Source organism: Megascapheus bottae, chromosome 6 (assembly GCF_031878675.1).
Source record: "Megascapheus bottae isolate mThoBot1 chromosome 6, mThoBot2.hap1, whole genome shotgun sequence".
NCBI lineage: Eukaryota > Metazoa > Chordata > Mammalia > Rodentia > Geomyidae > Megascapheus > Megascapheus bottae.
This window is the reverse complement of record NC_143514.1, coordinates 39,406,200-39,432,746: the sequence shown is the minus strand read 5'-3', so window position 1 is coordinate 39,432,746 and position 26,547 is coordinate 39,406,200. Positions and strand designations below refer to the sequence as shown.

The 26,547-nt window shown below is 39.6% G+C and overlaps 1 protein-coding gene across 1 annotated transcript in view; it reads left to right on the top strand.

Annotated features, from left to right (window-relative positions):
• Il23r (interleukin 23 receptor) overlaps positions 1-26,547 on the top strand; it is a 50,301-nt gene continuing 23,754 nt past the window's right edge. Inside the window, exons 1-5 of the mRNA XM_090333722.1 lie at positions 1-70; positions 2,474-2,770; positions 8,842-8,965; positions 17,693-17,853; positions 23,322-23,467. Of these exons, the coding sequence (XP_090189848.1) occupies positions 1-70; positions 2,474-2,770; positions 8,842-8,965; positions 17,693-17,853; positions 23,322-23,467 (798 nt within the window). The remainder of the gene's footprint in view (positions 71-2,473; positions 2,771-8,841; positions 8,966-17,692; positions 17,854-23,321; positions 23,468-26,547) is intronic.

The following is a 26,547-nucleotide window of genomic DNA, read 5'->3' as shown; positions in this document are numbered from 1 at the left end:
ATGAATCAGGTCAGGATTCAACTGGATGCAGTAATAACTCTTGGTATTTTCTTCAGTTGGTGCTATGGAGGTATAGTACTTTGTGTATCTCTCTGTATCTTTTATTCCACAAATAGAACATTAAGTAATCATACTTTTCAAAGCATTATGACAGGATCTCTGGAAAATACATTATTTATTAGGTGGGGAAAATACACGTACAAAAAAAAATGGCCCAACTGCTGTCCAAACACAAGGGTAGTTTCTTAAATATTCCCAGTAGCCCTCAAAGTCAAATGAATATTTCCACGAAGAAGTTTATTGGTTTGCTCTGGCATATTAGGGTTTAATCCAGTTCTACAATCCCTTTATTGATAGTTACTATCTGCCAAACTTTGCCCTAACCTTTTACTCCCCACAATGGCCTTGCACAATCCTATTATGTGTGGCCATTATTCCTATTTCATCATTCGCAACAACTTCTGGCCCTGCTCAGGCCAGATTCCTGTAGGACAGGCATAGCCAGCTTTGAGGAATCCAGGAGATAGTCAAATCACTATGGGAGAGGTGGAGATCAGCTGGGCTGTTCACAAGACTCCATATCAATCAGAGGCTGGATAAGGTGCAGGACTGTTAGCCCAGCAGTTAGGGATCACCAAGACTGGGCACAGTGGCTCATGCTTGTCATCTCAGTGACAACGGAATCACAGACTTGGCATGAAGTCAGACCCTACCTCAAAAATAATCAACGAAAAAAAAATGTATGGCTCAAGTGATAGAGTGTCCGCCTAACAAACTCCAGGTGCCCAGTTCAATCAGCCCCAAACCACCTACGTTTTTCAAAACCTGAATTTCAATTCCCTGTGATGACAGAATTTCTTTTACTACTTCAACATTTAAAGATTTATAATTTATGCAAATATTCGTTGCACAAATGGAAATTCTCAATTATGTTATATAAGTTAATTTTTTATTTATTATTTATTTATTTTCGTTGGTTGTGGGGCTTGAACTCTGGGCCTGAGCATCATCTCTGAGCTCTTCAGCTCAAGACTACTTCCCTACCTCTGGAGCCGCAGCATGGCTTCTAGGTTTTCTAGTGGTTAATTGGAGATAAGAGTCTCACCGACTTTAGTGCCGGTTCTAGCTTTGAACCGATATCCTCAGATCTCAGCCTCCTGAGTAGCTAGGGTTACAGTTAATTCTTTAAACTATGTTTCAAGGCTAAAAATGACCTCTATTATTATTTTGATAAGATTTGGAAGTACTTTAATGAGAATATTTCCAGGAAAACAAGCATAATACATTTTATAAAACTTCTGGTATGTTTTCTTTGGTGTGAATTGCATTTCATCAATATTTTATTTCACAGCCATTTGACTTTACAAAAATGGCTTAATTTATTTATTTTTTCTCAGCGCTGGAGATTTAACCCAGGGAAAGCATTCTAACACTGAGTTATAGCTCTCAGACAAATGATTTTAAATTAGAAGGCTTTGGTTACAGAAGTAATACATTCATTATGTAATTTCTAAATCACCTGACATAATAATTTAATTTATAATAATACTTTAATTTAAAATTACTTTAAAATTAAGTATTATTAATTTTTAAATTAAAATATTAATACAAAGATTACTGTTGCTAAAACAGTGCATTTCTCTTCAGTTCACCTATTTCTAACATTGAGCCTATATTAAATAGGTTGTTTTGCAACTTGGTTTTTTTTTGGTCATGGGGCCTGAACTCTGGGCCTACGGGCTTTCCCTGAGCTCTTTAGCTCAAGGCTACCGCCCTACCCCTGGAACCACAGCCCCACTTCCTGTTTTCTAGTGATTAATTGGAGATAAGAGTCTCACATTTTTTTAGTGTGTGGGCAGGCTTTGAAGTGAAATCCTTAGATCTCAGCCTCCCAAGTAGCTAGGATTACAGGCTTGAGCCACCACGTCTGGCTTGCAAGTTACTTTTTAGTTTAACACTCTTTTGAGAATATTTTCCCAGTTTAAATTAGTGATAACAAGCACTAGATTATACTGCAAGAGTATAGTTTCATTCATTATTTCATTTATACATCTTCATTTATTCATTATACTCATGATTTGCTCATAAAGTAGCTTTTATGTAAAAGGAAAGAACAAAAGATTGCTTATCCAGAGAATAGGGTTTAGATTCTGCAATTCTAGTATTATTTCTAATTGATCTCCAAGAAATGATGAAACTTCACAATGCCTCTGTTCTCATATTAAAGTAGGAAAGCTAATTATATTTGCTTTCTAGAAAATTTAAGAAGCTTAAAGGTTGGCTCTAGTTTAATGTAATTCTGTTAAACATGATTAGATGCAGAATAAAAAGCCCACTACAACAAATTAATGAATAAAAGCATAGATGTAATCCTTTTCAACAGAAATCATGAAATTAATAGAAAAGAATGACATCAAAGTACAATAGCATATTCTTCTGAATCTTTTGTATTAAGCTATATGTTTGTTTCCAGGAATTGTGAATATAAACTGCTCTGGAAATATCTGGGTAGAACCAGCCACCCTTGTTAGAATGGGTGTAAATCTTTCTGTATATTGCCAAGCAGCCATTAAGAATTGCCAACCAAGAGAACTCAACTTTTATAAAAATGGCATCAAAGAAAAATCTCACATCACAAGGATTAACCAAACAGTGGCTCGGCTTTGGTATAAAAACTTTCTGGAGCCACATGCATCAGTGTACTGCACTGCAGAATGCCCTGGACATTTTCACGACACTCTGATATGTGGAAAAGACATTTCCTCTGGATGTAAGTATCGGGGCACTTTTGAAATACACACAATTCACCCATGATCATCTACCTTATCTAAAACTAGAGGCAGATTGACATAACTCCCCTCTTAGATTGGTGTAAGACAGGTGCTGCTGATTCACATATTCCCAGGGTGGTGGCCCGGGAGTAGGGAGCTAAGAAGGAAGAAATGTATGGTGCGGTGCCCAGGCCAGCCTTCATGAGGTCTCAGATCTTTCACCTCTTCCCTTGAGGAAGACAGAAATACGGATGCTTAATGTAAACTTTCTAGATTTTAAACTATTGCTGGTGCATTGGGGAAGAATTGCTTTCCCCCTCCCACAATGTGACTTACTGTGTTTGTTACACTAATAATCTTTTAAGATTTGGGCCGGGAGTTTGGCTTAGAGGTAAAGTGCTTGCCTAGCATGCACAAAGACCAGGGTTTAATTTTTCAGTACCACATATATAGAAAAAGCTGGAAGTGATGCTGTGGCTCAAGTGCTAGAGCTCTAGCCTTGAGAAAGCCCAAAAGACAGTGCTCAGGCCCTGAGTTCAAGCCCCAGGACTGGCAAAACCAAAAAACAATAGTCAATTTAAGCTTGAAAATAGATCCTAAATTCAATTTTTGTCTGCAGCATTCTGAAAATATTTGTTACTGCAGATAAGGGAGCTGAGTAATTAATTATAAGTCTATAGTAAGTAGTTATATATGAACATAGGTATTGGTTATATTAGGAAGGACAGATTAATCACTTCAGGACTGGTTTACTCCAGAGATCTAGTCTTGGTTCATTTCCAGAGAAAAACCAGGGGCCTTCTGGTTTTTGCCTATACTCTTTTGTTTAGGCAACCAAAAATCAGCCCTTGTTTCTTTCTCACCTCTAGACTTCAGCTACAAGAAGCAGACCAGACATTGTGACCAGCAGGCCTCCATCTTGGCTGCCTGACAGTCTTTGATCCATAAGAAGGCCACTGTCCCACATACTTCTGGGTAGCTGACAATGCATGCCTTCGAAACAGAGAACTAAGGCGGGGCAGGGGTGGGGGGCAGTGAGTTGAGAAAGGGAAATAAAGTTTTGGAGTGAACGAGCAAAAGTAGTAAATGTAGGTCTTAGACAGTGAAACTTGCCGCCCTAAATTGTGGAAATTAAACCAGAGGCAAGCACCTTATCTGATACAGGAAATCTTAGCTTCTCCACATCCTCAGGAAACATAATCAACCCTCACTGCTTAAATATTTTACTATTTATCCTCTGAGGGATGAAAGTAAGAGTGGAGAGGATTTACTATCTCTTCAGAGGGCTAATAAGGAACTTCCACAGTTAGTGGAGAAGGTTATTTGTTCATTTAAGCCAGAGGAGGAAAAGATGTAAAATATGTATCACTTCTGTTAAAAATACAAATTCCAACAAATTTATTTGTTTGTTGCCATGCTAGTATTAAAGCTTGATCTTAGGACTTTGATTTCTCCTTTAGTTTTTGCCTCTCAAGGCTGGTACTCTAACATTTTAGCTTCACCTCTTCATCGGGCTTTTTGTTAGTTAATTGGTGATGAGTCACTCATATCATGTCTGCCCAAGCCGCCTTCAAATCTAGCTCCTTGGATCTCAGCTTCCTGGGTAGTGAAGATTCCAAGTATGAACTTCCGGCATTGGCTACAAATTTAATGTTTAAATATAGTTGGCTGTACTGGTGATTCATGGGGCAGGTGAGAACAAGTTGGGTTTTGTAAGGTGAAAACAAGGATATAGAATAATAAAAGAGGGTGAGGGATGCTGCATTTCTTGTGCAAGTTCCCGCCATGCTTCAGGGTGGGTGAAGGTGCCAAGCCCTTACACCAGGCAATGTTTTAGCTGACAGAAAGCTCCCTCTCCAGAACAACCTAAGAGAAAGCTTCCATTCTGTGTAAATGACAATGTAGAAAGAACATCATGTTTTCCATTTATGTAACATGGGGCTGTAACTCCTTATACAGATCTCTGGTTATAAGTGTAAAAACATAACTACCACATAAGAATTTACTCAAAATCCTGCATCCGAGCTCAGCATGTTCTTCAGCTCTGTGTTCTTAGTAAACAGAACTTCCTATTGAAATAGGTCACGAGGAAGGTTTTGAAGGGTTTTGTGGCATTCTAGAAATCACATTGCTTTCACTTGAGCACTTTGATCACAGGATATTTATCCTGTGAACTTCACTACATCAATTAGTCATCACTGTTGGGAACAAAATGATTACAGGCAAAATTCTTTTAGACTAGGGAAGAAGACATAAAAGGTAGAAAATAAATGACTCATTGCTTTCCCTGAAAAGATATCCAAATATTTGAAAGTTTCTTTCCTCTAATGTGTAATTTTGTGACATACCATCTATCATAGTTTCCATTTGGAGCCATAATCTTAACTACTTCTAAGATTTTTTTTTAAACTGTGATCAATTGCTGTGATTAATTGCACACCTATTAGGGGAAACCTGTTTAACAGGGCCACACCAATCATAAGATTCAATGACTCCATGACAACTTTTGAAAATGCCAAATTAAAATGAGCCAGGAAAGGTAATGTTTGCATTTACTGGTATAGTTAAACTTTTAAGCTTCACTGACTTAAATCTTGAGCACCTTTTACCTCTCTTTCTAGTGATGAGATCAGAACTGTTCCTCCCAAAGCTCCTTCACATTCCCCGTTAGCATTGCTACGGTATTATTAATACAGAATTTGGCTGGCCCAGGCTTTCCTTGGGGAAGAAATGGCTGTGTGATCTTTAATCCTCATTATGACCTTCTTAAAGACATCACATTCATGGGATACTATTCACTGAGTGGTTGCTACACAGTATGTGTGTGCTTACTATGGAAATGCAAAGAAGAGGGAATCGCAAACCCTGTTTTCTAGAAGTCTTGATTGAAAATGATCTTGGTTAGACTAACCAGAGTCCTGGTCTATGATCAGTAAGTTCCCCTGTAATAGAGGGAAGTGCAATTTGTAGGAAGGAACAAAAACTTATTTTAGGGTATTGACTAGTACTAATTGCACAGTAGGTTGCTTGTTTTTTTGTGTTTTTTTTGGGGGGGGGGCAGTTGCAGGGCTTGAACTCAGGGCCTGAGCACTGTCCTTGGGCTTTCTCAAGGCTAGAGCTCTACCACTTGAGCCACAGCACCAGTTCTTGCTTTTTCTATGTATGTGGTACCAAGGAATTGAACCCGGTCTTCATGCATGCTAAGCAAGCACTCTACCACTAGGCCAAACTCCCGGCTCTTAGCCAAATATTTTTATGTTTGTGTATATTTCACTGAGGATGCATTTCTACATTACTCTCACTTTTACTTGTGCTCTGGAAGTGCTTCCCATAAAGGTTGTATCAGTTGGTATCCCAGCCTCCACTGTGGTAGAGAAATCCCTTGAATCCATTTCAATGCTGAGTATCACCATTTTCAAAATCCTTGTCATTTCTTCGATCAATATGGCATTCATTATTATTCTGATTTGCAATGAGGACAAAATTTTTATATGCTTTTATTATTTCATAAGTAATATTCTTTGTGCACACTTTGAAGGTATATTAAAAGAGCATATTTGAGCTTAAGCTAAATCTTTGAGTGCATATTTAGGTGCAAAAATGTCTGTCTGTACTGGGTATGTGCCAGTCCTAACTCTTGAATTTAGCCAGGGTTTGGGAGTTGCCTCTGAGATTTTGCGCTCAAGACTAATTCTTTACCACTTGAGCTCCATTTCCAGCTGTGTGTGTGTGTGTGTGTGTGTGTGTGTGTGTGTGTGTGTGTGTGTTCAATGGAGATAGGAGTCACACAAACTCTTCTGCATAGACTGGCTTCAAACCATGATCCTCAGATCTCAGCCTCCTGAGTAGCTAGGATTACAGGCATGAGCCACCACACATCACACATAACCCTTCACACATCACCACCACCTTTCTTACAAATCTTTTGTGATTCACTAAAGAGTAATATACCCCAAGCAATAGTTCACATGTAAGAATGGGGGAGAAAGCCACATTTGTGAAGTATATGACAAACACTCAACATTTCATACTTTTTATGTATATATATATGTATATATATGTATATACATATATATATATATACTAGTAATGGGCTTGAACTCAGGTCTTTTTACTCTCTCTTAACTTTTTCATTTACAGTTGGTGTTCTACAACCTGAATCATGCTCCACTTATAGCCTTTTGCTGGTTATCTGGAATTGTCTACTCTGAATCGTGATTTTTTTAAAAAGGGGGGGTGGCTATCCTCAGATCTCAATCTCCCAAGTAGCTAGCATTTGAGCCACTGGTACTTGGCTCTACTTTTTTTTTTTAATTCTTGGTTTTGGTTCAATCTCCTATTGGATACAAAACTGAAAATTCCAGGTGTCATTTATTCTATAGTTGCTGAGGTGTCAAAGGCTTCAGAATATATAAACAGGAGCTTGAGCAGTATCATCAGAACTTTTTCTTTTTTTCCCATCTGGGGACTAGAGATCAGTAACAGGAGAATTTCTCTGTGACAAGACTGCCACCAGCAGCTCAGACCTTATCTGTTACTGACAGCAATTTTAGTGGGGAGGAATTTCTTCATTTACAATGGCTCAAAGAAAAATTCCTTGGAGAATCTAATTGATTTCTCTTTGTCACATGCTTGATCTACGGGAAATTCTCTGACTAGTCAGCATAGGTCAAAGGCGTACTTCTGTACAGGGCCCAGTTCATGACAGCCTTGGGGGAAGTGGGATAAGGTGGAGTGGAGTGGGGTGGGGTGGTGGGGTAGGAGTGAGGGACTGAGAGATGTCCATTCTCAAAGAGGAAACATTCTGACACAAAAATTAACTTTGTTTCCCATTATAGACCAAAGGAAGAAGAGCTGGCCAGGAGTTAGGGGTAAGGGAGGAGAGAGGGTATGTGGGAGAAAAAGAGAGCTAGCCTTGAAATAGAGTTCTGTGAATACCAAATTCAAAGAAAAACTTTTTGATGTGGTACTGCTGGTGGTAAAGACACATGACATAAAATTGGTTTTACCATGTTTCCATGCTCAATTTAATGGCATTCAGAACATTCATACTGTGTAGCTAGCAGCACTTTCTTTTTCTAGAACTATGTTGCAAGCTAAAGCACTGCATCCACTGAGCCAAAAATCCCCCTTGCTCCTTCCCCTAGCCCCTGGAGATCAGTATTTTTGTGTATATGTAGGTACTGAGGTTTGAATTCAGGGCCTCATAATCTCGTATCACTTTCTCACTCAAGACTTGTGCTCTACCACTTGAGCCACAACTCTGCTTCAAGCTTTTTGCTATCTAACTGGAGTTAAGAGTCTCATGGACTTTTCTGCCTATCCAGGCTTTGAACCTCACTCCTTAAATCTCAGCCTTCTGAGTAATTAGGATTATAAGCATGAGCCACTGGTATCTGGTAAGCTTTATTATTATAGATTCCTATGCAAGTGGAATCAGACAGATGTGTGTGTGTGTGTGTGTGTGTGTGTGTGTGTGTGTGTGTGTCTGTCTGTCTGTTTGGCTTATTTTACTTAGCCTAGGATCTTCAAGTTTGATCCATTTTGTGACGCTTTGAGGTTTCCTTCCTCTTATCACTAAATGACAGATGAACAGCAAACTTTTAAAGAGAGGAGTGAATTCTGTTGCAGAGGAGTTGATAGTTGACCAGAGCAGTAGAAAACAAAACAGACGAACCCTTCAACAAAAGCCTGAAAACATGAGCGGTTTTGAGGATGCAGTGAGTAAATATCAAATGCTGCAGAGGTCAAGATTTCAATAACAGCCAACAAAGCAGGGTACCAGTGGCTCATGCCTATAATCCTAGCTACTCAGGAGGCTGAAAGTGGAGCACTGTCCCGGAATATTTTTTGCTCAAGCAAAAATAGCATTCTACCACCCCCCACCACTTACATCACAGCTCCACTTCTGGCTACTTTTTGTTCATGTTTGTGCAAGGACAGACTTTGAATCCTAGTCCTCAGACCACAGCCTCCTGAGTAGTTAGTATGACAGGTATGAGCACCCAGAGCCTAGCAGAACTTTATGATGTTCTTTATGGAGGCTCCTGAGTGATACGTTTTATTGCAGATCCTCCAGATGCTCCTCACCAGGTAGCCTGCATCATCCATGAATTCTCAGGCAGCATGACGTGTACCTGGAACCCTGGGACACCCACCTACATAGACACCGAGTATGTGGTGCATGTGAAGAGGTAAGTACCTTTGCAGTGGCCACACACACACAGTCCCGCCCTGACCGGCTGGGTTCCTGCCGCCAGCAGAACCACCTCCCTAGACATGATCCTTTCATCAAACCTGATCTGATATGGGAGGCAATACTGATGTAACGTCATTAAATGATCATCTGTAGGATAGTCTGAACAACAATCAACTTTAAGTTATCGTCACGGGATACTATCATTTTGGATGTATGCAGAAAGCAATTCTAAATGCATTCTAATTCATTATCGACGTGTCGATAGTAGATGCACACATTCATTCAAACGAGAATCTAAGTTCCAGTGCGCGAAGGCTTTGTTCTCTTTGGCTCCCGGTGGTACCCACACAGGTCCAAATGCTGGCTAGATCAGAGTGCTAGTAACGACTGGACGAGTGGTTTGTTCTGTAACTAGAAATGAGCATTTCTTGTCATGTTTCTTCTTTCTATTTAACTCACATATTCCCTGCTGCTCTGAACATGGAGATTGTGAAGATTCAAATTCAGAGCCACCTGGGGCAGAGATTCCAGGAGATTCCATCCCAGTTGTGCTGGAGGCCATAAGGAGGAGGACTGAGGTCCAGATCACCCCCAGGCAAAAACATAGGACCCTACAGGAAAAATAACCTAAAATCAAAGGGGCCTGGAGCATGCTTTGTATGGAAGAGTACTTTCCTAGTAAGCTTACGACCTTGAGTTCAAACTCCAAGACTGCAAAAGAAAAGGAAACTAAAATTTTTATAGAGAAAGATAAAATATAGAAATATATAGAAAGAAAGAAAGAAAGAAAGAAGAGAAGAGAAGAGAAGAGAAGAGAAGAGAAGGGAAGGAAGGAGAAGGAAGGAAGGGAGGAAGGAAGGAGAAGGGGAAGGGAAGGGAAGGGAAGGGAAGGAAGGAGGAAAAATATCCTGAAATGCTCTGTGTTCTAACACCACAGCATAAGTGAAAAATTCAATGATGGAAAATTCTGTATTATGCCCAGTATTATTAAACAGTTGGTATACAATTACTTTGAATAAACATGTAGTATACAGTTACTTTTAAGCTTTATAAAGTTTAAATGTGTTTATGAGGTATAAATGAATTTGGTATTCAGACTTGGGTTCCATAGCCAAGATACCTCATCTTGTATATGCAAATATTCCAAAATCTGAAGAAAAAAGATTAGTCCTAAGCATTTTGGATAAGAGGTACAAAGCCAGTGCCTCTACAACTAAACTCTGACAAATCTAAGTGAAATTCTAGATTGAATCCAAATCAATAGAATCTTATGTTTTACAAGGACACCAAGAATGTGAAAGATTATGATAGAGATAAATATTCTTTTCCCGCACATTCAAAGCATGAGCTCCTATGAGCATAGACAAACTAAAAAAAGCAAGCATCAGCTGGGCCCTGACAGCTCACACCTATAATCCTAGCTACTGAAGAGACTGAGATCCAAGGATCTCAGTTTGAAGCCAGCCCAGGAAGGAAAGTCTGTGAGACTTTTATCTCTAATTAACTGCCAGAAAACCAGAAGTGGATCTGTGGCTCAAATGGTCTTTAATGGAAAAGCTCAGGGACAGTGCAGTGAGTTCAAGCCCACCAACAAACAAAACACACACACACACACACACACACACACACACACACACACACACACACACACCAAGCATCATATATTAATCTTCCAATTAATAAAAGCAAAACTGTTAGGAGCTGGTGGCTCATTCATGGAATAGTAACTATTCGGAAGGCTGAGATCTGAGAATCACAGTTCAAAACCAGCTGAAGCAGGAAAGTCTATGTGACTCTTATCTCCAACTAACCACCAAAAAGCCAGAAAAGAAGCTGTGGGTCAAGTGATGGAGCACCGTTTTTGAGAAGCACAGCTAAAAGACACTGAGTTCAAGCCCTAGTACCAGCACTAGGAAAGGGAAAGGAGTAACAAAAGAAGAAAGAGGGTCCTGGGGGGAAGGGGAAGCAAAAGAGGAAGGGGAAGGGGAAGGGGAAGGGAAAGGGGAAGAAGAGGAGAGGAGAGGAGAGCAGAAGAGAGGAGAGGAGAGGAGAGGAGAGGAAAACAAAAGAAAAAAGAGGGGCCGGGAGTTTGGCCTTGTGGTAGAGTGCTTGCCTATTATGCACAAAGACCAAGGTTCAATTCCTCAGTACCACATACATAGAAAAAAGCCAGAAGTGGTGCCGTGGCTCAAGTGATAGAGCTCTAGCCTTGAGAAAATCCAAGGACTGCTCAGGTCCTGAGTCTAAACCTAAGACTGGCAAAAACAAAACAAAACAGAAAACAAACAAACACAGGAAGAAGAAAGGAAGGAAGATTAAAAAAAAAGGAAAGAGGGGCCGGGAATTTGGCCTAGTGGTAGAGTGCTTTGCCTAGCATGCACAAAGACTCAGGTTCGATTCCTCGGTACCACATACAGAGAGAAAAGCCAGAAGTGGTGCTAAGGCTCAAGTGGTAGAGTTCTGGCCTTGAGAAAATCCAAGGACAGTGCTCAGGCCTTGAGCTCAAGCCCAGGACTGGCAAAAAAAAAAAAAGAAAGAGACCATAAATGAAAAATATTAGGGAACAAAAAGTGTAATTCTCTAACAAACTACCCAATAGGCCTTTTCCTTCTAGGAAAAAACTAATAGATAACGAAGGCTGTGGTTGGATAGAAAGTACAGTGTCAGATGATATGCCCTTTAGATCCTAGCTTAGTAGGGTATTTCCACTGGCAGAGAGGGACAGTTTAGCACTGGCAAATTTCCCTTCCAGCTCATATAGTGCTGTGTTCCAGTAAGGTTTTTGCATTCCAGGAAGTTCACAGAGATAGAGCAGCTTGTCACCGCAGCTTACCTGCTTGGCAAAAAAGACACCAAGCCCTCTCTGGCTGCTCAGAGGTCATCAGAGCCCCTCTTGTGCTGGATTGAAGTTGCTAAGTTGAAGAATTATATCTTCTAGAGCTTTCTTCCTCCCTAATTTCTTTGTGATTGTCCCATCAGACAGAGCTGAATGACTATTCACATACTTTCCTCTTTCTCTTATACTTTGCTTTCTATCAATGGGTGGAGATAGAAGGCATTCATCTCTACTAGTAAGTGTCTATCTACTATTATGTCATGGTCCTCTGCAGCTTTGTGTAAATGGGTTCTGTATGTCTCAAACCCAGACAAGATCTGGAACAAGCTCAGTCATCCTTGCCAAAGAAATGAGTCAATGTTTACACTGTTTACACTGATTGGATCAAAATGGTCCAATAAGATCAAGCTGGCACCATGATAAACTCAAGAAATCAGAAAAAAAGACATCAGTACTGTGCATTACCAGAGTGCCAATGGTAGAGTTCTGGCACACCATGGAAAACCAAGAATACAAATATTTTTAGATTAGATATCATTTAGTTGACCATTCTGCCAAGTCATAAAGATGGCTTTTGTTGTTGTTGCCCATTTGTTTTGTGTTTTGGTTGGCAGGCATGAACATGGGGCCTGGGCACTGTCCCTGCTCTCTTTTGCTCAAGGCTAGCACGCTACCACTCGAGCTACAGTGCTACTTTGGGTTTTTCTGGTAGCTAATTGGAGGTAAGCATCCCCCTGCCTGGACTGGCTTTGAACTGTGATCCTCAGATCTCAGCCTCCTGAGTGGCTAGGATTACAGGAGTGAGCCACCAGCTCTCTAGGCTCAATAGGCTTAACTTGCCTATTTTTACTTCACTTTCTCTATATGTAAATATATGATCGCTAGAGAGAATGTTTAGATATGGTCCCAAATAATTTAAAGGCTGTGGTACTACATTTCAGTAATTCTTTTAGGACTCAGTAAGAATTTTAAAAATCCATTTCCTCGCCAGTGATGAGCCTGAGGAACTAACTGTGGATGGGAAGGAATGAAGACAACTTTGTCGACTGGTCTTTTCATGGCCACTAAACTTAACTGGGCCCCGCCCGCCACACACTAGGTCCTACTGCATTTCGCTGACCAAGTCACAGCCCCTCCTAGAACACAAGATTATTTCATTTCTTTGTCTCCCATGTATGATCCCCAATATCTTCCTGTCCTTGCCTTATAGTGATTGCCTGCTTCCTATGAGAGAACAGGAATGATGGGTGATGCCACAACTGCCCTCATTTATGAACACATTAGCATCTCTACCCAGATATTCTCTTCTATCTATATCCACACTTTATTAATCCATTCTAATACCATAAACGAACTACGGTTGCTCTAAGGCCAATTCTCTACTGGCTCTTCTGCTTCCTGGAAGACCTCACTCTAACAACTTCCTTTCTCTTCTGTATCATCATCTTCCCTGTCATCCCTATCAGCTTTCAAACATTTTGTACTATTTTCAAAAACAGAATAAAAACAAAGAAACAAAAGAAGATTGGGTGCTGGTGACTTATGCCTGCAATTCTACCTATTCAGGGGGCTGAGTTCTGAGGATTGTGGCTCCAAGCCCAGCCAGATAGGAAAAAAGCTGTGAGACTCTTACCTCCAATTAACCACAAAAGGCTGGAAGTGGAGCTATGGCTCCAATAGTAAAACATGAACCTTGAGCAGAAAATCTCAAAGACAGCATCCAGGCCCTGAGTTCAAGCTAAAGGACCCCCTAAAAAATCCTCAAAAGAGCTGTTTACACTGTTCCATTGGTCTCACTCATTCTCTCAATTGTCTAGTCATAGTCAGATTTTCACCTTCGCTCACCACTCCTCTGAAACAACTCTCATCAAAGTCTCTAACAATTTCCCATCGCCAAGCCCAGTGGTGTATTCTCACTCTTGTCTTCTGTGTTAGGCGCATTTACTATGAAGAGCTTTTAGCTTTACTCTGCTCTTTAACTCTTCCTTTTGTCTTCCAGGGCACAATTCCTTTTTGCTTTTTCTCAGGAAACCTGCCCTTACTCCAGAACATTCTTACTCATTTATTCTGCTTCTTCTGAGTACTTGTCACCCAAAACATCATGGACATGTTTGTATCCACATGTCTGTGTGCAGCATTACAGCTCAATTTCATCTGTTTTGTCTGCAGCCCCAATATCTAAAGATAGTCTTAGAACATAGCTGGTGTTAAATAAGTATTTGTGAGATTAAGTGCTTAAATAATCACATGCTACTTACTATTCCACATTATCACCACTAGTCACCCGTGCTTATAGAAAACCTATTCATTAGAACCAGGGATAGGTGCATGGGTATATGTAGAAAGCAACGTCAGTCAATGAGAAACTGCTTTGTATTAATTGAGAGGGGGAGAGAGGGAGAGAGGAAAGTAGAAAATCTTAAAACTTTGTAACAAACATGCAGTTATATAAGCCATCGTTTTTCTCCTTTCTACTCTTAACAGAACATTGTTCTGAGTGTCTTTTCCTCATACACCAGCAGACCCCAGCTGGACATCGTCTAGTTCCATTCTGACACCACCAAGGACAGCACTGGATCTTGTAGGTTAAGAGGTTAGTCGTTCAAGACTGACAGATACCCCCCCACACACACATCTATACACACATGTATCTGGTGCCAATCAAAAGCCCAAGGTTGTTACCTATTCTTTTGGCCGGCTAGAAGTTGAGTTTCTGAGGGTCTTATCACCAAATTCAATTTACTAGATTGATTCTGAGAACTCAAGACAGGTTTTACAGCCTTACAGAGAGTTTAATGAAGTTAGAGGATGGCTAGTGGTATCTCTGGCAGTCAGCTTAGCTCTAGTCAGATTCTAGTAGTCTGCCTGAGGAGAGACTTCATATCAATAGCCATCCTGTCTTGAAAGATAAGAATTAGTAGGATGAGTGACAGTCAAAGCAGTCCTCAGGGATTTGGTGGGTTCCCTGAGCAACCAGTCTCCATTCTCAGCACTCCCATCAGCCATCTCTTTGGAAAGACCCCTACCACTTTGGCAATCTCAAAGGCTGCCGGAGCTGTGTAGCCAGGGACCAAGAAGAGACTAAATGTATACAGTGTTTATTTTATCACAGAACTACAATGTCTACATAAAAATAGTCCTAAGATACAATCAGCCATTATTATTGACTTCTTCCACTAAAATAGTTCTGTGATTTAAATGCTGATATGACATAGATATTAAAAGCAGAAATAAAGTACCTAGTGACTAAGGTTCCTGTCATTTTAAGAAAACATTTCCATCCAGGTGCCAGTGGCTCATACCTATAATCCTAACTACTCAGGAGGCTGAGATCTGAGGATCACAGTACAAAGCCAGCCTAGGCATGAAAGTCTGTGAGACTCTTATTTCCAATTAACCACCAGAAAACTGGAAGTGGCACTGTGGCTCAAGTGGTAGAGTGCTAGCCATGAGCTGAAGAGCTGAAGGACAGTGCCCAGGCCCTGAGTCCAAACGCCACAACCAATCAAAAAAAAAAAAAAAAAAAGAATACATTTCCATTTTGACTTGTGATCTCAATGTATGTGGTAAAAAGATTAGCCACAAACCAGTTGAGAATGTGTGTGTGTGGTTTTCTCTAACTGGAAAATAGTCAAAGATGTCCCACTTACCCATAGTGCAGTTTTCATACTTGAATTCCTATTAGCATGTCTTCCAACAAATTCTGTTTGAGAATTTATGTTCTCTCACATTTCAGAAAGAAGATACTTATATAAACATTTAAACTTAAGCATATGATTTAACTCTAAATAAGATACATTAAAGAAATGTGACATTGAGTATGGTAATACTCAGTGTCTGTAATCTCAGTGCTCAGGTGGCTGAGACAGTAGGATCAAGAGTTTGAAGTCAGTCTGAATACACAGGGAATTCTAGGCCGACACTGGGTTATGTAAAGAGACTGTGTGTGTGTGTGTGTGTGTGTGTACACATAATATAAAATTTATTTGTGTTCATAAAAGAAGATACATCATAAATAGCTTTGAACAATAATGTTCATTTCATGAATCTTTCATTACAGCCTGCTCCTTTCTTATTGCCTGTGCCTCATTTACTTACGATAACACAATTACTATCATCTCTGTTTTACAAATGAGTAGCCTAAAAGATATGAAGATTATATATCTTCTCCCAAGTTTCACAGCGTCTCTGGGGGCATAGTTGGGATGTGCCTATAATTCTATCCCTAACATCCTGGGCTTTCAGTCACCATCATAAGCCTGTTTTACTCCTCATGGTGTTCCAGTGACTGCACAGCTGGCATGAGGAAATTGTGCACTGGAACGTGAAACTCTGAGATAAATAAAACTTAAATATAATTTAAAATATTTACTCATTCTCTCCTCCCTATTCTAAACAGGCCTTCCTCTTCTGTATCCTCCATTTGGGTCAAGATGATTTGTTTCCTCTCATGTGTTCAGTTACCAGGTCCAGTGAGTTCTACATTCAAAGTACTTCATGTTTGTCCCCAAAGACATTCCATAGTTTTAATTCATAGTCCAGGTCTGGATGAGCTCACAGCATTTTTCTTTTGTGCTCGTTCTGGGGCTTGAACTCAGGACCTGGGCACTGTCCCTGGGCTTTTTTTGGCTCAAAGCTAGCATACTACCACTTGAGCCACAGAACCACTTCTGGCTTTTTCTGAGTATTTTATTGACTATTGGAGTCTCACAGACTTTCCTGCTGGGGTTGGCTTTGAACCATAATCCTCAGATCTCAGCCTCCTGCATAGCTAGGATTATATACATGAGCCACCAGTATGTGGTAGCTTATAGTCTTTTATGCTTTTTCCTTCCAAAATGTTCACTTCTCACTCATTTATCCTATAAAAAGATGCAACGACAGCCCCAGAAGCCTTCAAATAGAGCACATCTAATGACATGTGTGTCTCATCACGTGAGTGATAAATCCCCATCTATCAGCTGCTCATAAAAGATCTTTTTTTTTAACCTAGCCTGCTCTACTGTCGGTTGTTCTTTGCACTTGCATACTCCAGAGAATTGCTCCTGGACGTTCTCTGAAATGTTATTGTATCTGCTTGGGTTAGAACATGCTAGGTTTTTTTTCCCCTGCCTGTAAGTTCAGTCTCCCCCAACCAATCTCTATCTCTTACCCCATCTTGACCCTCCTCTTACCCTTACCTTTACTGTATATCCTGGCAGAAATGTCTGACTCCAAGTCCCTTGTACTGGACACTTCCCAATGTTTGTTCCCAGACGTGGGTAATTTATTAATCCCTGACATAAGAAGTATACTGCTAAGTGCCCACGATGCTCAGAGAAGACTCTGGAAGTGCTTTATTTGATTTAAAATCAGAAGAGAAAACTAAATGGTTTGGTTAAAGAAAATGTTGTGACATATCATATTACTATGTCTACCTTTATATGAACATAGTTGCAAGACAACATATATCAATACCTATGTGCATATATATGTACACTTTACATATGTATGTGCACATCTTTTTCATAGCTAGAGAAAGGGATCTATAAAGGCAAATGATTTTAGGACCCACTAAAGTCTTACTATAGGCCCTAGCCAGATTGTACTTTGTCTTTAAAAATTCAGAAAACCAGCAAGGCATGGCAGCTCACACTCATGATCCCAGTGCTAGGAACGAGACAATCAGATGTTGGAGGCAAGCCCGGGATGCATAGCAATGCCTTTTCTCAACCCTCATCCTCCAAAAAAACCTTCAGAAAATAAAGTGAGATTTTATTCTTTTTCTTCTCTTCCCCCTGTAGAAGATTGCATTCTAAAACCAAGCTTTAAAAGATATCACTAAAGTTCCTGGAATAATTTATTCCAATGAACTAATGGCCCTTTCTCTCTCTCTCTTTTTACAAGTTTAGAGACAAAAGAAGAACACCAGTATCTTACCTCAAGCTATGTTAATATCTCCACTGACACACTGCAAGGTGGCAAAGAGTATTTGGTTTGGGTTCAAGCTGCAAACGCACTAGGCATGGCTGAGTCAACACAACTGCAAATCCATTTGGATGATATAGGTAAAAGAAAAATTAAGAATAACCTATGATGTATTTGGCAACAAACAACTAATTTGTGCTTAGTTGAATTAAGTGTATATCTAAAAAAAAGTCCTCATAAAATTCTGGTAGATTATGATGAGTACAACAATTAATTGTAAATTTTTCCTGCCCAAGGTAATTCAAAGATTAAAGACTAGCACCCACAGCTTTGTGTATCGTTTCAGTCTTCCTTCTATTTGTACAAATATTTACTGGAAGTTTATATTCCAAGGGCCAGAGGAAAATAAGATAGACCAAAATCTTGCCCTATACTATTGCAGTCTACAGGGAAGATTGAAAGACACAAAAGTTCTGATAACCAGTGATAAGTTTTGCATTGTGAGTACAGAATACTATGGAATATAGTTATACTCCATATACTATTTGGGGAGTTGTATATGAGCTTTTTTATATTTTCATTTAAATAAACTTTACAAAGCATATAATTAACTGCAGAGACATCTATGTAATCACCAGCCAGATTAATGAATGTTAACATCTTTTATTTCAGATATTTTTTAGATCCTACCTTTTTTACTTACAATATGTAATAAACATTTCTACTAACTTAGGCTAAATTACTTTTCAAGTTATCTGAGTATTTAGTAGCTTAGCCCTATATGGTTGGAGGATTATATTATAAACAGTTCTGTGGTTAAACCTTCTCCTAGTTCGTTTGTTCTTTCTTTCTTTCTTTCTTTCTTTCTTTCTTTCTTTCTTTCTTTCTTTCTTTCTTTCTCTCTCCAGTCCTGGGACTTGAACTCAGGGCATAGGCACTGTTTCTGAGATTTTTTGTACAAGACTAGCATTCTACCCCTTGAGCCATAGCTCCACTTCTGGGTTTTTAGTAATTAAATGGAGATAAAAGTCTCACAGACTTTATTGCCAGGATGGGTTCAAGCCAGGATCCTCAGATCTCAGCCTCCTAAGTAGTTAGAGTTACAGATGTGAGCCACTGGCCCCATGCTCTCTAGTTCTTAAAAAAAACAAGTCCAAAACAATAATTACATTTGGGGCTTTTACAGCTACTTCCAAGTCATAAAATCAGGACTCATCCAGAGACCATCAAGCTTGAATTCATCTCTCTGTTGAAGCCAGCCTGGGAAGGAAATGCTATGAGACTCCTATCTTCAATTAACCAGCAAAAAGCCACAGGTGGAGCTGTGACTCAAGTGGTAGAGCACTAGCCTCAAGCACAAAAGCTCACATCTTAGTAATGAAATGGTTGAAAAATATGTCCAGTGCTCAGAATGTTAGATTCATGTTTGAAAATACACTGTTGACTATGGGATGAACACTAGGTGAGAACTACATTTGTCTTGGTCACATGATTGACCCACTTTTCTGCAAATCAACATCTTAAAGTTGACTACAATAATATACCCCCTTCTTAAAACAGATTCTTTTGAATGGGTTAATGCAGTGTAAAAGTTCTCATGTCCAATATCAAATGTCAGCAGAGTCGCTGCTAGAAACTAGGTTATAATTAGTAGTTTCATTGCTACAATTTTCACTGTGACTTTAGTCCTAACATTGATTTATTAGAAACCTACTGTGTCCCAGCCAATGCACATCACATTTCATTTCGGAAACAAACGTACATGGACTGCTGCCCCAGATGAGGAACATGATAAAACAATTTGCCTAAATTAGAAAACGCAGATTGCGTCCAAACTTGCTAAATTGCTATCTAGTTAACAGCTCTCTCATCACCCCTAAAGAGAAACCCTAGCTGGCCTCCATCTCCAAGGCTTGTTGCTTATGTGTGTAAATGGGAGTGTTTCTTCTTCTCCTCTTCTCCATCTTCCCCCTCCCCTCTTCCTTCTTCCCCTTCCTCCACCTCCTTTTCTTCCTCTTCTTTCTCCTCCTGATCCTTTCTCCATCTCCTCCCCCCTCCCTACCCTGCACTCTCCCCTCCTTCTTCCCCTTCTTCTCCTTTTCCTTCTCCTTCTCCTCTTCCCTGTCTCTTTCTCTTCCTCCTCTAAGGTTCCCTACCTCCATCTTTACCTTCTCCTTATTAAAAAATGGACTGAGAAACTCAGATTGAAAATATACATTGGGCTGTGTGGGAAACTCCCATCAACAAAGCTATGAGATCATTAACAGAATCATTTCCATTGGTGACACTTCAGGAATGAGAGTGCAAGTTAGATAAATGAGCTGTTTTCTGAAACTGAGAGAACAGAAGACTCTTCTGGGAGTAATTTCCATGTAATTGTTGCAAGGTTGGACTTTAATTACCTTAGGGAAGCTATGCTGAAATAGAGGACTGGGAAATAAATTTCAGTAAAGAAAGAACAGTGCCTTCTGCCAGCTACTGTGAACATTAATTCTTCTACTACATAAATATGGATAAACACATCTTGGAAAGATAAAACATAACTATAAGCTGGTTATTTATTTTAATACAAGTACAATCTAAAAATGTAATGTCTACAATGCTTTGTAGTTTTTTTAATGTGAGATCTGGCAGAAATGTTTGAAACACAGCATAAATTGAATAGCTGAGTTTTATATAGTAAGCTTCATGGCCAATTATGTTATTATCTAGTGTATGTTTTATTAACAAATGTATGAACTCAGCTGAGTGCCGGTGGCTCCAGCCTTATAATTCTCATTACTCAGGAGGCTGAGATCTGAGGATCATGGTTCAAATTTAGCCTGAGCTGATAAGTCCATGAAACTCTCATTCTCTAGTTAATCACCAGCAGGTAGAACTGTGGCTCAAGGGGGTAGAGCACTAGTCTTCAGTACAGAAGGCTCTGAGTTTAAGCCCTAGAACTGGCACACAGACACTAAAAAGGGGCAAAGGCTGAAGATTTAATTTTAATTAGCACTTTAATTAAACTAACTTTGCTCCCACTTATAGGTTGCATTTGGTTTTTTTAAAAAATGCTACATAAACCAGCCACGGTGGTTCGCACCTATAATCCTAGCTACTCAGGAGGCTGAGATCTGAGGAGCTTGGTTCAAAGCCAGCTCGGGCAGTAAAGTCCATGAGACTCTTGTCTCCAATTAACTACTAGAAAACCGAAAGTGGCACTGAGGCTCAAGAGGAAGGACAGTAGCTTTGAGTTGAAGAGCTCAGGAACAGCACTCAGGCCCAGAGTTCAAGCCCCATGACTGATTTTAAAAATAAATGCTACATGAGGCTGAGATCTGAGGATATAAGCATCTCAGTTTGAAGCCAGCCAGATAAGAAAGTCAATGAGACTCATATTTCCAATAAACTAACAAACCAGAAGCGGGGGCCGGGAGATTGGCCTAGTAGTAGAGTGCTTGCCTAGCATGCACGAAGACCCGGGTTCAATTCCTCTGTACCACATACACAGAAAAAAGCTGGAAGTGGTGCTGAGGCTCAAGCGGTAGAGCTCTAACCTTCAGAAAGTCCAAGGACAGTGCTCAGGCCCTGAGCTCAAGCCCAGGACTGGCAAAAAAAAAAAAAAAGCCAGAAGCAGATCTCTGGGTCAAGTGGTGGAGCACTGTACTAGCCTTGAAAGAAGAGAAAAGAAAGGAAGGAAGGAAAAAAGAAAGAAAGTGACAGCATTCAGTTTCTGAGTTCAAGCCCCAGGACTTCACAAAAAAGACTGCTACTTGAAGGCAAATCTTTAATTTTTTTAATTAAAAAAATTTTTTTTGCCAGTCCTGGACTTGAGCTCAGGGCCTCAGCACTATCCTTGGGTTTCCTCAAGGCTAGAACCCTACCACTTGAGCCACAGCACCACTTCCAGCTTTTTCTGTGTATGTGGCACCAAGGAATTGAACCTAAGTTTTCATGCATGCCAGGCAAGCACTCTACCACTAGGCCAAATCCCAGTCCCCAAATCTTTAATTTTTATATTTCTTTTATAAATCACCTACCTATGCATATAGTTTTAAATAATTGTTAATAAAAACAATAACTTCCCCAAGGATATATCATGATTTTATATAAATTAAAATAAACTTACTTGGAGCATTACCGAGTATTAATTCAGCATGACTCAAGTGGTAGAGAGGCAGTTATAAGTGAGAAAGCTAAGCAAGAGTGCAAGGCTTTGTGTTTCAGCCCCATTACCCCATTATTAAAACAATAACAAAAGATATAGAGAATATTAATTCAGAAATACACTGTATTAATTTGTAACAAGAATTCCTTAAGGGGGGCCAGGAGCATGGCCAAGTGGTAGAGTGCTTGCCTAGCATGCACGAAGCCCTGGGTTTGATTTCTTGGTACCATATACAGAGAAAAAGCCAGAAGTGGTGCTGTGGTTCAAGTGGTAGAGTGCTAGCCTTGAGAAAGTCCAAGAACAGTGCATAGACACTGAGTTCAAGCCCCAGGACTTGCAAGAAGAAAAAAAAAGGAGAATCTCTTAAGGCCTATATGAAGATTTCTGAGTTGTTTGTTAAATAATTCATCTAACAAAGATGGAGATTTTCAATGTCCCATGTGATTAACTGTTCAGATATGAGGCCCACCATGGTTCAAGTCATATTTTCAAGGATGTATTTACTTTAATGTAAATGAAAACAAGTAGTAGATGTAAATGTTTGTAAACGTATTTAGACATTTCCTGATTATACAATAGAAGACCATTGGAAGACCAAAGACCTCAACTGAATAGCTTATTAGATCAGAAGCTCTGAAATAAATTTCCATATTATGTTGGTTTACTGTGAGAAAATACCTGAGATAATCAACTTTGTAAGATGGAAAGGTTTATGTTGGCTCCCGGATTTTAGTCCATGGTTTTTCAGATTTCAGTCCATGACTTTTGGAGTGCAGTGAGGCAGAACAACATAGCAGAGCACATGAGTTCTTTTTTAGGAGATAAGAGCTGCTCATCTCATTCACAGTGGACTGGAAGATGAAAGAAAGAGAGGAAGAGTCTAGGTCCTCGTGTAACCTTCTAAGCCTTCCCTACCTCTACTGTCTAAGACTTCCACCAGCACTTCCACTACCTTCCAATAGCACCAAGCTGGGGGCTAAGACTAAGCCCTTAATGTGGGTCTCTTGGGGATATTTAATATTCAAAATATGACAAACACACAGAGCCAATCTCCCTAAGCAGACAGAGGAAAGAGGGAGATTCCTCCTTTATCTTTTTGTATACTCTTTCATTAATAAAGTCAAGCTCTGGAATTATATTAGTTAGGATTATAAGGTAGAGGGAGGTGAGGGGAAAGAAAAAGAGTTTAGAGGCAGTTTAAAAGAAATGAAGAATGGACTGCTTAGCAGCAATTATTAACAGTTAATGGCAGTTAATAAAGGATTTTAAAATAGCAGTCCTCTTCTGCATGATAGCTTAGAAAACCAGACAAATTTCATTAGTTGTTAATTCAATCATGAAATGAATGGAAGCCTATACAGTTGAATTTTAACACATCTATATATTGATGGAAAGATATGAATATCTCCCTATACAGGTTGCTAAACTGCTGTGTTTTTGCATCCTTTTTATTTCTAGTGATACCTTCTGCATCCATCATTTCCAGGGCTGAGACTATCAATGCTACAGTGGGAAAAACTGTAATCCACTGGAGTAGTAAGACAGCCATTGAAAAAGTTTCCTGTGAAATCAGACACAAGGCTACCACAAGCCAGATTTGGAATGTAAGTCAAACTTCCATTATTCTGTAGCACATGAGTGAATGGTGTGAAAGAAAAGGTGATTCTCAGTGTTCACTGATGACTTGTGAAAAATTCACTTGATGTGTGTTTATCTGATGGTTAGTGTAATATCCAAAACAATTTAGGTTTTTGTTTGTTTGTTTGTTGGTCGATCGTGGGGCTTGAACTCTGGGCCTGGGTGTTGTTCCTGTGCGCTTCAGCTCAAGGTTACTGCCCTACCCCTGGAGCCACAGCACCACTTCCAGGTTTCTAGTGGTTAAATGGAGATAAGAGACTAATGGACTTTAGTGCCTAGGCTGGCTTTGAACCAAAATCCTCAGATCTCAGACTCTTGAGTAGCTAGGATTATAAGCATGAGCCACCTCACCCAGATCCAATTTAGTTTTAATCATGACTGTGTGTGCTTCCAGACAGCTGTTTCTTGAAAAAAAGGTCCTCTTTTCATTTGTAAATTGCCAAATTGATCAAATCAACTCTCAAAGAGACATAACAATTTTTATTTTCTTATAAATGAAATTTGTATCAGTGGTTCTGGTTATAAAATTTAAATATTCTATGCTAAATTTCAACAAGTATCCAGGGAAGCAAAAACAAACTCAAATGGAAATCTTAAACTAATAGATGTCCCTTTTTAAGTAAAAATTACAAAGTTCAAGACAGTTGTTATTAATATAAACTTTAGCCAAAAAGTAAAAAAGGGAATGTCTAGACAAACTATCCTTAAATACCAAAGGTAAATTATTAAATGGCTTAGGAAAAAAATAGTTAGAAAATACATTAATAAATCTCATCACATGTAATACTTGTAAACAGTATAATAAAAATTCTTGGTTTTGAACTAGGCTGATTGGAAAAAAGTTCTGATTTTATGTTTGAAAAAATACATCATACATAATACTTAGTCTAAATAATTGAAGACTGAAGTTTCTGGCTTTATTTAATAAAAAGTCCTTTATTGGATAACCAGTTTTCATTCAGTTAAATTGTGTTTGAAATAATGATACTAAGGCCTACATTAAATGTAATATGTTTTATGTTTGGCATGACCTCAAAGCTCTCTGCTGCTAAGCCTTAACTTTTTGAGCATTTGTTTTACTGTAGAGTACTCTGCTTCAAAAGTGTCAAGAAGCTGGGTGCAGGTAGCTCACCCTGCTTTCCTAGCTGCTCAGGAAGCTGGGAACTGAGGATCACAGTTTTAAGTCAACCAGGGCAATACAACCACAAGATTCTATTTCTAATTAGCAAAAAAGATTGCATGGATGCATGGCTCAAACCCCAGTACTGGGGGGGCAAAGCGTCAAAAAGTTAGGGGTAAAATATTTGATGATCTGTTCTAAATATCACTGTTTACAAATAAACTTACAATTGCCAACTCATTTGTTTAACCCTGCTCATTAAAACCACAGTTGTGAATTTTGTAATTCATTGCATCACCATGTTCTGCTGAGAGTTTATGTTGTGAATCATTTGATTAATAACCAACTGCAAATCTAGCTGGACTCATTTTGTACATGTGGAAATTGGGTAAATTTCAAAGCAATCCAGCTGAAATTCTTGAGTATTAGAATTTGAGTTGAAAAGTTTACACTTGATCAGTACGTCTTGGGTAATACATTCAATGGATGATGCTGAGAATATATATATGTATGTGTGTGTACATTTACATACCCATATCAATATCCATATCCTCATTCTTTGTGCCAATGTTGGAGCTTGAACTCAGAGCCTCTCATTCTCACTTGGCTTTTCCTATTCAAGGGTGGCATTCTACTGCTTGAGCCACTCTTCCACTTTTGACTTTTTGCTTCTTAATTAGAGATGAGGATCTCATGAACTTTTTTTTCCCCACCAGTCCTGGGGTTTGAACTCAGGCTCTGTCTTTGGACACTTTTTTGCTCAACGTTAGCTCCCTGCCACTTGAGTCACAGCAACATTTCTTGCTTTTTCTGTATGTGTGGTACCGAGGAATCAAATCCAGGGCTTTATGAATGCTAGGTGGGCATTCTACCACTAGCCTACACTCCCAGCCCCTCTCATGAACTTTTCTGCTCAGGCTGGCTTCCAAACCATGATCCTCAGACCTCAGCCTTCTCACTTGCTAGGATTGCAGGTGTGAGCCATCAGTGCCTGGTGCAGATGAGAATATTAAACTCCCTTATCTGGTATAAATAGGAAGAGGTAGTAGTCCATGAGAATGTCTAGTAAACAGCATGTTGGAACAGTTCAGAAGCCATCAATTTTCTGATTGAAATTCTTGGTTTTTGCTCCCCCTGGTGGCTCTGACTGTGTCATGGTGAGACATGGTAATTGGAGAAATTTGTAATACTTAAGTAGCCCTGCTCAGGATTCCTGCCTCATCTTCTGAATTCTGGGGTAAGCAGGCTTGAGCCACTAGGCTTCAACTTCACTTTTCAAAACTTTCTTGTGATCAGAAGCAGCAAGTGAAAGAGCTGGAAGAATGTTCTTTATCTCATGTAATCTGTCGTTTGTGACAGTTAGTGTCAGCTCTATTAGATAAGTGAGATAGAGCCTGAAGAGGACAAGTCAGGATTCTTCAAACCTACTTTATAACTCTCCCTTAGAGACCTCACATCACTGTAGAAAATGAAAGAGCAAGCCAGGAGTGGTGATTCAAGTCTGTAACCCTACCTATTGGGAGGCAGAGATCAAGGGATCCAAGTTCAAGGCCAGGTCTGGCAAAAATGCTCACAAGACCACATCTAATTCAATGACTGAGCTTGTCTTGAGAATAACCAACATGAAAGGGGCTGTTGAAATGGCTCAAGTGGTAGAGTACTTGCTAGTCCTGAGAGAGAGAGAGAGAGAGAGAGAGAGAGAGAGAGAGAGAGAGAGAGAGAGAGAGAGATAGATAGATAGATAATAGGTTTCAGTCCAAAGTCCATTTTCTCTCCCTTGTAACAGGTACAGTCTAAACACAACCACTAACACAGAAAAAGAACGATGGATTATAGTTTCTTTACATATTTCCAAAGACAAGGGCTAGAGGCATGGGTCAAGCTGTAAACTGCTTGCACAGCAAGGATAAGGCCCTGAGTTGAAAC